We start from the raw sequence: 16,210 nt of genomic DNA on the forward strand, positions 1-16,210 counted from the left end.
AGTACATCAGGTGTTGAAGGCTTATTGGGAAAAATTCATATTGGAAATAATGGAAAGAACAATTCATTCGATACCTTTAACCTTATTAATAAGACAAGTGTTGATTACCAAGTGACTAATTCTAATGCTATTAGGACCAATGATACTGAAGAACTGCCTGATAAATGCCTTCGACCAACAAAACCTAATAATTTTATGTTTGTTAATAAGAATTACCTTTTGGAATTAGTAGAGGAAGATAAAGAGCTCATTGGCATAAGTGGAATAGATGATGAAGAGGAGGAGGAGGTTGTTTGCAAAACCTTGTGAGTGTCATGATTCTCTTTCCTTCTTATGTGTTTTAATGATGTTGACAAATAACAAGATTTTTGTGTGGAATTGTCGGGGTGCTTCTAGTAGTGCCTTCTATAGATACTGTAAGAATTATGTGAATCAATACAAGCCTGCGATGATGATAGTGGTAGAAACAAGATGTAATCCAACCTTGCCCAGTAAAGCTTTCAAGAAGTTGGGTTATGACATGATCGAGAGCAGTGTTAATAATGGCTTTACAGGAGGGATTATTATGGGTTGGAGATTGGGTGAGATGAATGTCCATGTGTGTCAGAAAAATGAACAATATAATCATGTGAGTATTAAGGAGGATAATGATATGAAGTGGTATTTCACTACTGTTTATGCTAGACCGAATGAAGATAGCAAGAAGATCCTGTGGGATGATTTGAAAGTGATTGCGAGTAGCATGAGTGACCCTTGGATGCTGGTCGGTGATTTCAACGACATTGCGTATGTGAGTGATAAGAGAGGTGGAGCCACTCCTTCTATGAGTAGATGCAGGAGATTTCGTGATAGAATGGACATGTGCCTTATTAATGATGTGGAGGTTAGGGGTCCAGTGTTTACTTGGAGAGGCCCTATTTATCATGGTGGGCAACACATTTATGAGAAGTTGGATCGTGCTGTGAGTAATGATGATTGGAGGCTGCAATTCCCTGATGCTTATGTTAAAGTTTTGGCGAGGGTGGAGTTCTCGGACCATCATCCAATTCTAGTTAACTTAAGAGAAGAGCAAAGTCATTGGCGTGAGAGACCATTCCGGTTTGAAAATGCTTGGCTTAATAATGATTCCTATAACTCTATGCTCAAGGAGGTTTGGAAAAAAGACAGTAATGTGGAGGGGAACTTGAAGAATGTTGTAGATGGCATTAAGAAGTGGAAATTGGATTCTTTTGACGAGATTAAGAGAACCAAGAACAGTATCATGCGTAAGCTTGGAGGTATTCAAAGGAGTCTTCAAATGCATGACAATGTAGGAGGCATGAGGAGGCTAGAGGTTAAGCTTCAGAAGGAGCTTAGTAATATTCTTAATCAGGAGGAGCTTTTATGGCATTAGAGATCTCGAACAAGGTGGCTTGCTGATGGTGATAGGAATACAAAGTTCTACCATATGCAAACTATTTCTAGAAGGAAGAGAGACAAGATTGTTATGCTGAAGTATGAAGATGGAGAGTGGTTGTCAGATCCAGATATTTTGAAGAACCATGTTTCTGAATTCTATAAAAATCTGTTCAAAAGTCCTTCTCAGTGGTGCAATTGGGAGCAGTCCCATATTAGCTTCCCAACCTTGATTAGTCATTCTCTTACTCAGTTGGGAAAAGATATTGATGGTGATGAGGGGAGGAGAGCCTTATTTTCGATGAAGCCGTGGAAATCTCCTGGCCCTGATGGATTCCTGGCGGGGTTTTATCAGAAGGCCTGGGATGTGGTTGGTGAAGGAATCAGCGAGTTTGTTAAACAGACTTGGAATAATCCAAGTCTTATTGCTGACTTAAATAAGACTGACATATGCCTTATTCCCAAAGTGGAGCAGCCTCAAAGAGTTACTCAGTTTAGGCCTATATCCCGTTGCAACTCTCTTTATAAGATTATCACTAAAACTCTGGTTGGAAGATTGAAGCCTTTTATGCCAGATTTGGTATCTCCTCTTCAGACGGGATTCGTCCCTGGGAGAGCTATTCATGATAACATTATAATAGCTAACAAAGTCATTCATAGCATGAGGCACAAGAAAGGGAAGACAGGTACCTTTGTTATGAAGATTGATCTATCTAAAGCTTATGATAAATTCAATTGGGAGATTATATGGAGAATTTTACAAGAGATAAATCTGCCAAAGAAAATGATTGACATTATCATGCATGGAGTCTTTAGTTTGGAAACTAATGTGAATTGGAATGGCAACAGGAACTATTTCTTTCGCCCTCAACGAGGTATCCGATAAGGAGACCCTATTTCTCCTTATATTTTTTGCTTATTGTCATACCCCAAATTTGTCCTACCCTTTATTTCTAACTGGCTTATACTTCCCATTTCATCTGCATACTTCCATTAGGGCAGTAACATAACTCATGCATCATTAAACATCTAAAACATGGGATCATGGATCATGGAATGAATTGAGGTTTTGCATAAGTGTGGGCATAAGGTTATTTATTTCTTCAAAGAGGGTGTTTTGCATTTGACCAAAGGATGTTGACGGCTCAGCCATTTAAAGATTGCTTGATCGGATGGATTTCGTGGCTTAGGGTTTATTTCCCTATGCACTTAGTGGGTCTCTTGAATTTCTTTATTAAGGTTCTTAAGTTCATGTGCACTTGGTCAGGGAACTTCACTATGGTTCCATAGTTTGGCTTGGAACATCGATTCATTTGAATGAATTAGTCACACTACAAGTTATTGGCCTGATTCATCTGAGTGTATTTTTGTTACCAAGACAAACGTTTGAAGGAAGTGAAGGCATATATTAAATTTAAGAGAGAAAGGGACTTCGTTGAAACATTCAAAGGATCACGATTTAGCTTTGTTTCAATCACGGGTTGCACCCTAAGTCCATTCGAATATAGAAGGACCATCTCAAAGTCCATTACAGAAGCATTACACTAAGGTGGAAAAGACTTGAAAAAATGAAATCAAAGGAAAATGAAAGAGAAAGTCCATTCATTACATCATTTCAAAACTACACGAAATATTCATAAACCATTACAAATTCAATGCTTCCATCTCAACACACCATGTTATATTACACCATTGGAAAAGGTACAAAAATAATGAGCCTGTTATTACAACTACAACTTTAACCAGCTTCTGCAGCATCAATACTATAACATCAAAATAAACCCTCTTCACTCCTTTTTTCTTTTGTGACCAAATGACCTTGCACTTCACCATTTAATCCGCCTCAATCTTGCACCAGAACTATACCATGCCATGTTTCTAATGACTTCATACATCAGGAGGCCTTGCCCAAAACCGTCGTATGCTCGAAAAATCCGCTGCTAGATCAATCCCACAATCTGGTTCTCGCAAAGGACAAGGAACCAACAGCCCTGCATTAAACAGAAAAAAAACACAATCAATTCAAACAACTTCCAGCCTATGGAATCCATCTCAAAAGCCTACAAAATCAGGTACACGGTTCCAACCTGATCGCCTGCAGCGCAACACAGTCAAAACAAACCAGCAACATTCAGTCCATGTCATAAATCATTCATCAAAACAATATCATCATCTCATATCATCACCTTGAAGTCATGTGCACACATTCAATACAATACCTGCAGTGCCAGCCAAAATCAAAAGAAGTGCGGGTCGACACGAATCATCATCACACCAAAACCCTTCTGTAATTTGAGACATCAGGATCAGGAAAGAGGTTCAGATCTGCAGCAACATACGCAAAGACGTAATCAGCATACTTCAGTCACATATATAATCAATCAGAACCCTGCAGTAAAGAGAAAAGAACCAAGCCATGTGTGTACACAAAAAAATAGTTCAGAAGTCATCATGGCAGCATTCGATCACTAACAAGATCCACGCAAAAATAAGGCATACACACATTAACCATTGTCCAGTTTCTAACTAACTTCAATTATTCTAAAACTCCCATTCTATAAAATCCCTACATAACACTCAAAGACTTTTTTAACAAATTACTAATAGCCCTGTCCGACTAATCTAACCTCACATCAATAACTAATTCATAACTAACTTTCCCCCCACCTTTCAGTTTCAAACTATCCCTAACAACCTTAAACCTATCGCTAGTTCCCCTAGACTCAATTAACTCCTGAACCTAGCATCAAAACAGAACCCCTACCAGAAAAAACCAACTTTCATAACCACTAACAGAATCATAACTAACTTTTCTAACTTCCAGTTCCCATAACTATCTATCCTAACTGTCAAAACAGAATATAACAAATCCTAACCGAAACTCAATCTCACCATTGAAGTTCATAACAGAAAATCAGAATCTAACGGCTCTCATCCATTCACCTCTAACTGATTCACTCCACCTCTAACTATATAGTCTCTCTTCCCTCCACAATTCAACACCTTCACGCCATTTTTTCACACTTCAACCTTCAATCTTCAATCACTCCCTGTAACTCTTCTCCACCTTCATTCTCGCTCTCCCTCAATCTTCAAATCACTCCCTGTAACTCTTCTCACACCTCAATTCTCTCCTTCCCTCTACTATACGCTCACGTTCAGATGCCGCCGGAGCTTCTCATCGGAGCTCCGATCGGTCGAGCTTAGCCTCACGTAACTCTCAACACTCCACTCTCAATCTCACGCATCATCAGAAACGACTCACAAGCAACGTTCTCATTTCAGAGATTCAGAAATTCAAAAAGAGAAGAAGAAGGAAGGGAGAAGGCTTCACGGAAACAAAAACAAAGGAGACTCGTTACCTGAATCAAGGCTCCTCCGCTCCTCACGCACATCTTCGCTACACACCTCGCTGCATCTTCATCTGCAACAACAAGAATCACACCTCAAAAATCCAGAAAAAGAAAGACAAGAAGGAGGTCGAATGAGTCCACCTAAAATTTTGCAGCATCACCTCTCGAAGACCTTCCTCGCGCTTGTAACCGAAGAGGAGTCGGAGTTGTCTCCGGTAGTGGTTATCGTTTGAGAAGAAATTAGAGAGCAAATCGAGGACGGAGAGAGAAGATTGTTGCTACGGGGTTCACCATGGTGGAGATCGGGAATGTTTGTCGGAGAAGAGGACGGCCGCGTTGCGCCGTCGTGAGCTCGTGAAGGAGGGAGATTGAGTCAGCTTCAAAACGATTCCAAGAGGTACATTAACATAAACCCTAAGTCCTCTTTCGTGTTAATTTAGTTGACTCATTAGGTTGATTAAAGATGCATTAATCTGATATTAATTGAGTTTAATTAGACTTAGTTAGGTTTAATTAGGATTAATTAGGTTTAATTAGACTAATTCTGAAAATAAATTTGATATCTCATAAAGCAAATAACCATGGGCCAAGCACGAATTTCTGATACACCCCCTGAAGGCCCATCACACCGGTTTTTTTGCAAGCAAATATGAACAAAAAAAAAACAACTCTACTGGGCCAGTCCCTTTGGGCCCAGCGCCAATTACTGACTGCACCACCATATTTCTTTCACACCACCCTGTTCCTATTTCTTTTAATTACTAGAATTTAGATTTAATTAGATTTCTTCTATTTTCTCTTAGGCAATAAAAATGCTATTTTTCTCCTACTTGTTTTAGACTTTAATCCAATTTTTGACATAGAAAAATGTTCATAAAAAATATTAGTTTTAGGTTAACTCTTGTAGTTCCTTTTGGTTAATTAGAGTTCAACTTTTCTTCATATAAAAATCAATATAAAAATAGTAGTATTTTTTAATTCACTTTTGTGCTATATTTTGACTTGTTCTTTTTCATGCTCTTATGCTATTTTCATATACTCCACTTTTTGCTTTATTTTCCATGTGTCCTTTTAATCCTAACCTTAGGTAGAAACCATGACAACATTAGGTAGAAATTCCCTTCATATTTAGGCTAGTTTCTTTTTCTTTTTCAACCATAAAACATCTAAAAATATTCAAATAAAATCCCCATAAAAAATACAAAGAAAACACTTAAAAAACATTAATAAAAAAGTGAAAATCATTAAAAAGGGAATGGAAGCTTGAATCTCCCTTGCTTTAGGGAATCATTCGAGTGCTTGGATCTCCCTTGCTTTAGGGTTCCATTCGGGCGTAAGTTCCCAAATTCTAAAAAACACAAACCATAGAGCAACTCGAGTTTCCCTTGCTTTAGGGATTTCCTCGAAACGCTCAAACTCTCTCTCTTTCTCTCCTTTCTTAAGGGCATTGTTATCCCCGCTCTATTGCATCCTAGGTCGATCCCTTATGCAAGAGCGCGAGCGTTAACTCCGCCCAATTAAAAAACACAAAAACAAACAGAAAAACGTGAGCCGAGCTACGGTAACTCTGATTCCTGAAAAGGATACGTAGGCAGCGGGGTAGGGCCCGTGCGAGTACAATTCTTTATTTTCCCTACATTTTTCATTCATTCGCATATAGACATAGACATAGTACACACCCTTTAGATAGAAACAAACATAGGTGGATACCATCGAGTACGATGGGCGTGAGGGGTGCTAATACCTTCCCCTTGCGTAACCGACTCCCGTACCTTGATTCTCTGGTCGCAAGACCCTGTTCTTTCCTTTGTTAGGTTTCCTGGTATTCCTTTCCCTTATGGGATAAATATATTGGTGGCGACTCTATTCATTTTTCGCGAGCGTGCGACACTTATGTATGGATAAGATTTCCCATTTAATTGAGCATGAGGTGGTTAGTAAGAAGTGGAAGCCGTTTCGGGTTGGTATGCATGGGGTTAAGATAAATCACTTAATGTTTGCTGATGATTTGCTTATCTTTGGCGAAGCTACGGAGAAACAAATGGAGTGTGTTATTGGTACCATGGATAGGTTTTGCGCTATGTCAGGTCAAGAGATTAGTTACGAGAAATCTAATATTATGTTTTCCAACAACGTTTCAAGACGGTTAAGGTTGAAGTTATGTGGTATGGCAGGTATCAAAGAAACTCAGTGTCTTGGGAAGCACCTTGGTGTTCCGATAAAAGGGAAAACCTTGAAAAGAAGTGATTTTAATTACGTAACGGAGCAAATTGCGAAAAGACTTACGAGTTGGAAAAATAGACATCTATCTTTTGCAGGGAGAGTAACTCTCACCAAGAGTGTTATGGAAGCTATCCTGATCTATCCCATGATGACTAATATGCTTCTGAAAGCTAGCATTAAGGAAATCCATAAGCTGCAGCATTCCTTCATTTGGGGTGATACGGATCTTCATAAGAGTTATCATGCTCTGAACTGGAAGAAAGTGACTACAAGCAAGGATTATGGTGGATTAGGTCTGCGGAAGCTTGATACGATGAACCAAGCGTGTATCATGAAGCTAGGGGGGAAATCATGAATGGAAATGATGATCTGTGGTGTAGAGTGTTGAAAGGGAAGTATAAGGTGACTGGGGGAAATAGAGATATCCATGCAAAAACTACGGACTCGAACCTTTGAAAGGCTACTGTGAAAATGTCTTCTTCATTATGGGAGCTTGGGTGTTGGGTTATTGGCAATGGGAAAGAAGTGCATGCTTGGAGTGATTCCTGGGTGAGAAGAGGTGAAACAATTGGTGAGAGTGATGCGATTATTCCTGCTAATCTTGTGGATGCCCATGTGTGTGATCTTGTAGGGGTGACTGGCGATTGGAACTGGGATCTTTTGGATTGGCTCCCGCTTGATTTAAAGCTCCATATAGCTGCTATTCATCCGCCGGTTATTGATTCGGAGGAGGACATGTTTGAAGTTGCTATGTTGGAGGATGGCCCTATTTCTGTTAGTAATATTTACCAGTATATAGAGGATGGTTATGATTCTAGCGAGAGTGATAGGTGGAGAGGTATTTGGCGGTTGCAGATTCCCGAGAGAGTGAAGTGCTTTCTTTGGTTGATTAGGCATGATAGAATTCTTAATGGTGAGAGGATGAATATGTTTGGGCTAGGGAGTGCTAGTTGTAGGCTGTATGGACACTACAAAGAAGATACCTTGCATGTTTTGAGAGACTGCAGACTGGTGAAGGATGTTTGGAAAAATACTATTTCGGTCAGTTTGTGGAGGAACTTTTATATGGTGGAGTTGCAGCAGTGGATTGACCTTAATATGAATGGGACTCATAAATCTACTTTATCTGAGGATGTTAATTGGAGCCAGTATTGGGCTACGGCTTGTCACTCTATTTGGGAGTGGAGAAATAGGCAAATGCATGATGATAACTATGTGAGGCCCTTTGATCTGCAGAATATTATTAGCAATAAAATCCACGACTATAAAGCTGCTGTGTGCATGAATGGAGTTATGCATTATAGAAAAGTGAAGAAGATGGTTAGATGGGATCTTCCTAGCCATGATTTTGTAAAAGTTAATGTGGATGGTGCTCAAACAATTCATGGTGGTGCTGGGTGCGGTGGTATTATTAAGGATGAAGCCGGTATGTGGTGTGGGGGCTTTGCTAAAGGCGTGGGGTGTTGTAGTCCGCTTCGAGCAGAATTGTGGGGTATTTTAGAAGGTCTTAAGATGGTTAGAAGACTTGGATTTTCAAAGGTGGTGGTGGAAGGAGATTCGAAGGAAGCTGTTACTATATGCCTTAACTCCTCTCAGGATCGTGGGATAAATTGTAGCTTGACGAGGCAGATCTATAAAGAGATGTTTTTGTTGGAGAAGGTGGAGGTTAGACACGTTTTTAGAGAGGTGAATGAGTGTGCTCATCTGTTAGCCTTGCATGGGAAAAAGCTTTGGAGGTGGTTTTGAGATTTTCCATGAGTTGCCTCATTGGCTTGCTGATAGTTATGAGAAAGATTTAAAGGGTTTCCTTTATCCTAGGTTTGTTTGTGTTTAGTTTGTTTCCTTCTTGGGCTTAGGCCCTCCATGTAATCAAAAAAAAAAGTTTATTTAATTTTCTTTAAGTTTTTTAAATCACTAAATTTCTTTCAATTAAAAAAGGTTTAGTTATTTCTATATAATACCATTCTATTCATACAAAATATACCTTATTATTTTTTAATATATTTCTTTGCTTAAGATTAAAAATAATATATTAATCCAAACACGATTAAAATGTTATGTTTTATTTTTTAATTATTTATGTATCTAATATTTTTATTTATAAATTATTTATAATTCAAGATGCAAAAATTTTCAAAATAATATTATTGATGTAAAACAATTTTGGTAATACATGGAAAATCTAATATTCAAAATTATCATGATAATAAAAATATTTAATATTAATAGGAATATGAATCAAAATATTGAATATTAACGGAAATATTAAATTACTAATCAAAATATTAAATATTTACGGGAACATGAAGTTATTGATCAAAATATTGAATAATAATGGAAACATGAATTTACTAATTTCAATATTGAATATTAATGGGAACATGGCGTTATTGATCAAACTATTGAATATTAACAAGAGCATGAAGTTACTAATCAAAATATTCAATATTAACGGGAATATGAAGTTACTGATCAAATATTCAATATTAACGACAACATATATAAAGTTACTGATCAAAATATTAAATATTAACGTGAACATGAAATTATTGATAAAAAATATTATATATTATTGGGAACATAAAATTACTAATTAAAATATTGAATATTAACGGGAATATGAAGTTATTATCAAATTATTAAATATTAACGGAAACATCAAGTTACTAATCAAAATATTGAATAATAATAGAACAACTTTACTATTGGTTTAAATATTTTCGACAATAATTTTAAAAAAATTAATATTTATATAATATATATATATATATATATATATATATATATATATATATATATATATATATATATATAGAGAGAGAGAGAGAGAGAGAGAGGGCATATCATATGAGAATGACATATTTATATGAGAATATGAGAATGAATCCGAACCATTGGATTTTAAAATAAATGGTGGAGATTATGAGTGAATCTTTTTTTCTCTCTCCTACTTCATTTATTTCAAGATACAGGAGAGAGAAAAAAAAGATTCACTAATAATCTCCACCATTTATTTTAAAATTCAATGGTTCAGATTCATTCTCACATTCTCATATAAATATATCATATGATATGCCCCATCATATTTTAGAAACAAATGCGCGTACCATACCGGTACCCGTGCGAACGCACGGGTATCCCACTAGTTTATAAAATAAACTTAAAAAATCTTTTCTATTCAAAATATTCTTATAATCCAATGTTATAATATATTTTTTTAAATAAGTAATGTTATTAATCACAAAAGAGCTACAAACGGCTGGACTACTCTTTATACACGAGAGAGGTTAAATGTTCCAAAAATGAAAATTACAGGACATAGAAGAAACATTAACTAAACTAAACCATTTCCACGATGCTAGCACGATAGCACTAAATAACTCATCAAAGTTGAAGATGCTTCCTTTAAATAAAATTGAATTCCTCATAATCCAAATATTCCACACGACCGCCATCCAAATCACCCCTACAGTTAATCTTTCATCTAACATCTTAATTTTATCCGGGAAGGAAAAAAAAGATGTCAATTCCGTATTTTATAATATTGATCAATTTGCATATTGATAACACGTAAATATATTGCATTTGTAGCTTAAATTACTTAAATTATTTCTCATTTCTAATATAAATTTAATTGCTTTGTATTGGTATTACGCTGGTATTTTATTATTTTGCAGGTATTTAATTAATTAAGGCCTTTGTGAGGGAAAAGAAGAAAAAGGATGCAAAAAGTACAAAAAGAATCAAAAAGCACTAAACAAATGAAGAAGCATCCCAAGCGTGAGCTCGTGGCCCACTTGCAAAAAGCTTGTGACGAACGTCACAAGTTCTTCCCCACAAGTCTTGACGGACGGCATGAACGGCATGCATAGAAGTGACAAATGTCACCTGAGCCTTGCTGAACGGCAGCCCACTCAAAGGATAGAGACGCTTGTCTCAGCATCCGAGGGCCCAAATTGAGACCCACGTCTCAAGAACAACGTCTTTGAAGACCCACTCACACAAAGAGACCCACGTCACTAGGGCTTTGACGAACGTTACCCATGTTTCCACTATTTTTGGCCACGAAACTTGAAGCTTGCAAGGAAAGGTTCAAATGATCAACGTACCTCCTACTTTCATGCATCACACGAAGTCAACAATGAGGAGATCCAACAAAGCCACGTTCTCCTATAATTTATAAACAAATATTTTGTATGAAGGTTATAAATAGAACCTTCATCCAGTGTGCAAGGGTCGGCATTCTGAACTGGGGAGGAAGAATTCCGATCCTTTCATCACTTCTAGCAGAGTTCATGGACATAAACAATTGTAGAGTTGGTCGTCTAATCAAAGTAAGAAGAGCTGGAGGTTACCATCTGATGGTGAAGAATGCAAAAGTTAGAAGCGTCATTTTGCCAAATCTTGGTCGTACAAATTTAAACAATCTTGATAATTGGCTTTACGACCTTAACACACCCGAGCCTGGTATGATTGAGCAAGGTAACCAAGGTGAGGCTAACAATGCTTCAGTTGATGAAATTGAAGAAGCCACCCTTGATGCAATTTATGCCGCAATATTGGAGCAGAACCAACTGTCCACTCAACGCTACCAAAGCATTGAGACGCGCCAAGGTGAGATGATGAACCTCATGCAACACTTGGAAAGAGATCAACATGATTATGCTCAATGGCACGATCAATGTATGCTATAATTCACCGCAGGGATGAAAGAAGATATGAGAGCTTTGGCACTCCGTGTTGAAGGACTACATGATGTTATTTCTCATGGTTATGAAGCCGAATCTTCCAGAAGTGGCGGACAAGCGTGTAGAAGACCAAGGACTCGTGGGATATTTCGTGGACGAGGCGATGAAGAATGAGTGTTTTAGTTTCCAACTTCCTTTTTCATCTTATATCAATACATTGTGGACAATGTACGATTTAAGTATGGGGGAGGAAGTACTTCCGTTTATCTAGTAATCTTGCTATTTCCGTTGTAATTTCCCTTCTAGTTATTTCCATTCAATAAAATTTTTGCTTTTATCAAGTTATTTATGCAACATTTGTGTTGTTCCGATTCCCTTATTTTATGGAGCCCCAACAAAAAAAATTCGGTTTGATGCATAACTTGACCCACTCGACAAATATGTAGGTTGCCAAATCTTTAAAAACTAGTTAGAAAGTTTTAGCAAGATTTGATGAAATCACTACCTTCTAGACACGCTACAACCCCATAGTATAATAGACTAGTTCAAATACATATTATTTCGAAACCCTAAGCTTTAGATTTGAAGTAACCCTGTGTAGTTTGTCTTTGACACAAACAACGCAGAAAGTCTATGAAAATAAGTGGATGATCTCGGTAAATTATTAGAAAAATGTTACATGCTTTATGAATACAGGAAATGTACCAATTAAATTGGGTGACCCTCACCCAGTAGTTTAATCCAACAGATGCAAACCTTACAAAGTAACACAAGAATCCATTGTTAGGTGGTTCAGAAGCGTCTAGTAATGAACTTGGTAGGGCAGACTACGGTTTGATCCCCCGCATCTTGCAATTAGATAGAGAAGGTTGCCACGTAATTGTGCCATAAACCATGGTGTTAAAAAGATTATAACCACTAATCGACTGTTCTGCTATGTCCGTGTAAAGATAAAGGGCTTAATGTGATTGCGCTAGAATGGAATGGGCGAAACAAGATGAATACTTGGGGTGAGCTATAGTAGCATCTGAAACTGGTTTACGTAAAATGGGGTTATCTAGTGTCATTACCATAGTGCTGGAGTATAAATTGAGCTTTTGATTCTCCTACAAAAACACCATGCAACCATGTAAGTTGATTTGGGTCATGTAGGTGTATCCGACCAATGTTTAGAAAAACATCGTACTAAGCATTTGCTTGAGGACAAGCAAAGTTCAAGTATGGGGGAGTTTGATAACACGTAAATGTATTGCATTTGTAGCTTGATTTACTTAAATTATTTCTCATTTTTAATATAAAGTTAATTGCTTTGTATTGGTATTACGCTGGTATTTTATTATTTTACAGGTATTTAATTAATTAAGGCCTTTGTGAGGGAAAAGAAGAAAAAGGGTGCAAAAAGTACAAAAAGAATAAAAAAGCACTAAAAAAATGAAGAAGCAGCCCAAGCGTGAGCTCGTGGCCCACTTGCAAAAAGCATGTGACGAACGTCACAATTTCTTCCCCACAAGTCTTGACGGACGACATGAACGGCATGCATAGAAGTGACGAATGTCACGTGGGCCTTGCCGAACGGCAGCCCACTCCAAGGTTAGGGACGCCCGTCTCAGCATCCGAGGGCCCAAATTGAGATCCACGTCTCAAGACCAACGTCTTGAAGACCCATTCACACAAAGAGACCCACGTCACTAGGGCTTTGACAAACGGCACCCATGTTTCCACGTACCTCCTACTTTCATGCATCACACGAAGTCAACAATGAGGAGATCCAACAAAGCCACGTTCTCCTACAATTTCTCAACAAATATTTTGTACGAAGGTTATAAATAGACACTTCATCCAGTGTGCAAGGGTCGGCATTTTTACCGAACAAATTATAATTTTATTCTACGCTTCTATTTTCCTTTCTTAGTTTTTAAGAGCTTTCTTTATTTTTCACACAATAATTTTTACACCGAAGATTGTTGTGTATTTTTAACCAATCTAACCTTACGTTAGATTTGAGTTCTTTTATTTCCTTGTTTTGTTTTCTCCATTCAAGAATCATTGTTCAAGTACTTTGAAGTTCAAGTTTAATTCCAATATCATTTGATTCCAGATTTCATATTTATAATAGCTTTGATTTATTCAATACTATTGCATGCTATCTGTCTGTATTCTATTGAATATGCCTGAGTATATTAACTATGATTGTTTATGCATGTTTAATTTAATAAGTATGTTTAGCTAAATTACCTAGATATCGGTATGTAAATTAATCTAACCAAAGGGATCCGAAACAAATTGGCCTAAATATTATTTTATTAAAAATCACCTTTTTCTGGTTTAGTGTCTAATTGAATGTGTTAAAGTTTGTATAACCAACAGAGCAGGAGTTTGAGATTTAAAAACTGACTAAGGTTTAAAATCAACAGAGCGAGAGTTTGAGATATTTAACTGGATAGTAGACATTGGACATTAGTTTTAAGGATAGCGAGAGCGTAATAAAACTAATTAGATATTTATTTATTTTCAAAAAGTGTTTTTAAACTCGGAGGGACAGCGAGAGCGTACGTTAGGGAATATTAACATAATCTAAGTCAACAGAGGGAGAGTTTGAGACGAGGGTTTTTAATTAAATAATATTTACATGAAAAAGGCATTTTATTAATTCTGTTGTTTTCAAAAAGCGTTTTTAAATCTGATGGTACAGCGAGAGCGTACATTATGAGTTAGGATCGTAGTCTAAGTCAATAGAGCGAGAGTTTGAGAGGAGGACTTTTAAATGGACATATTTAATAGAGATTTTTGATTTGATAAAGAACCTGGCTAGTGGAATTTCGGATTTCCTAAGTTAGACGAATTAGATATCGATATCCGCCTATTAATATTTTATCTAGATTTAGTATTATTTTCCCCTTAAAACATAATTAAAATATCGTTGGCCTTAGCTTTACAAAGCAACGATAGAATACAGTAGGTTAACATTGATCCATGTAGATTTGATATCTTTTAAAACTATACGTTACGATTGTGCACTTGCAGTTTCCCGACTAATAGACACATAAAGTGTAACACCCCATTTCTACCTGGCAATTATAATGCGAAAAATATCAGAGTATTTAAAATTTCTCGACAAGCAAATGAGGCGTCACATATTCATTTAACAATAAATCACATCATCGCATTTAGCGGATACATAGCACTTTCTAAAACAAAATAACTTCTTTCACTAGAACATGGCGGAATCATAGTTCTCAATCTTTAAATCAATAACATCTTATTCAAATAAGATAAAACAATAAACAACAACATCATAACATCATAAATCGTTCCCCCGAGTGCTACGTATCAGAGCGACAACCGACTCGATTAACGGCAACTAAATCTTCATACTTGAATACCTGCACGTTACCAATATAAAGGCAACGGCGAACAAGAGAAAAGGGTAAGATATAAAATCATATAAGTGAGCGCATGATAAATTGTATATTAGGATCCAGGCATATATAGTCATCACATCGCAAGTATTAATATTGCTATACACTTCATGCTTTCACTAATTCAGAAATCTCACATACTTTACATCTCACAACAAGTCACCATAGATCATATTCACATCAATTACATATAAATCTCATTCATTTACTTTGCAAGCTAATTCACGATACATCACATATAAGTCACACAAGACATGTTCAGTTAATCGCATTCGCAAGTATTGACATCATCATACTATTCATAAAATCATCAATTCACATTTTCATATAATTCCATCATTTAACAAGTCACCAAATACAATCACAATATATTCACAAAACGTCACAACTATGAATCACATAAGACACATGGGACATGACTCATGTATATGCATGTGGTACCAATCAGAGCTTCAGCCCCCGTCACCAATTGCCATTTGGCCCGTCATGTTTGCCATAGTTTTCAGGCCGTCATGTTTGCCATAGTTTTCAGGCCGTCACAGAGTATGCATATGGAATGTGACTCGACAAACAAGACAACACAACATACTCATCAAAATCACATATCGTCACGAGGCATAAGCCTATATCACAATCACATTACCATTTATTCGAGGCAATTCACGTCACCATAATATTTCACCTTCATTTAGTCACAAAATCATCATCACAAATATATATAACATCACGTATTACAATTCATCGTAAACATCGTCATGTTTCAACACATCGGCACAATTATTACGTTTCACGAATTAACGAAGTCATCACAACATCATCATATTTCGGTATATCACAACAAACAACACATTAAGTCAATTCACATTAGTCTCATAATTCTCTATAATTAGTCGTTTATTTAACTCACTAATCTACCATCAACTAACCAAAATTATTCACCTAATAATCGCTAATTAATAGAATATATCCTGCGTCACTACCGGTTATCTAATCTTCGATTAAATCATTAATATTCACGACTTTACCAAACCTCGAGTCATATTACCAAGTCCCTAAAACATAACTTAAACCGGTTAATTCGGGCACAATTTTATTCTTTACCAGTTATTCGATTCGTTCGGTTAAATTCTCA

At 36.7% G+C, this 16,210-nt stretch overlaps 1 protein-coding gene across 1 annotated transcript; it reads left to right on the forward strand.

The window, feature by feature from the left end:
• Positions 1 to 346: 346 nt before the first annotated feature.
• On the forward strand, positions 347 to 1,393 carry LOC131659504 (uncharacterized). The gene has a single exon (XM_058928687.1). It carries the CDS (start codon positions 347 to 349, stop codon positions 1,391 to 1,393), a length of 1,047 nt encoding a protein of 348 aa, XP_058784670.1.
• The last annotated feature ends 14,817 nt before the right edge of the window (positions 1,394 to 16,210 follow it).

This window comes from Vicia villosa, linkage group LG3 (genome assembly GCF_029867415.1).
Source record: "Vicia villosa cultivar HV-30 ecotype Madison, WI linkage group LG3, Vvil1.0, whole genome shotgun sequence".
NCBI classification, from domain to species: domain Eukaryota; kingdom Viridiplantae; phylum Streptophyta; class Magnoliopsida; order Fabales; family Fabaceae; genus Vicia; species Vicia villosa.

Bases quoted from the DNA above. Each gene is read 5' to 3' on its own strand.
- LOC131659504 (XM_058928687.1), top strand. From the start codon at position 347: ATGTTGACAAATAACAAGATTTTTGTGTGGAATTGTCGGGGTGCTTCT.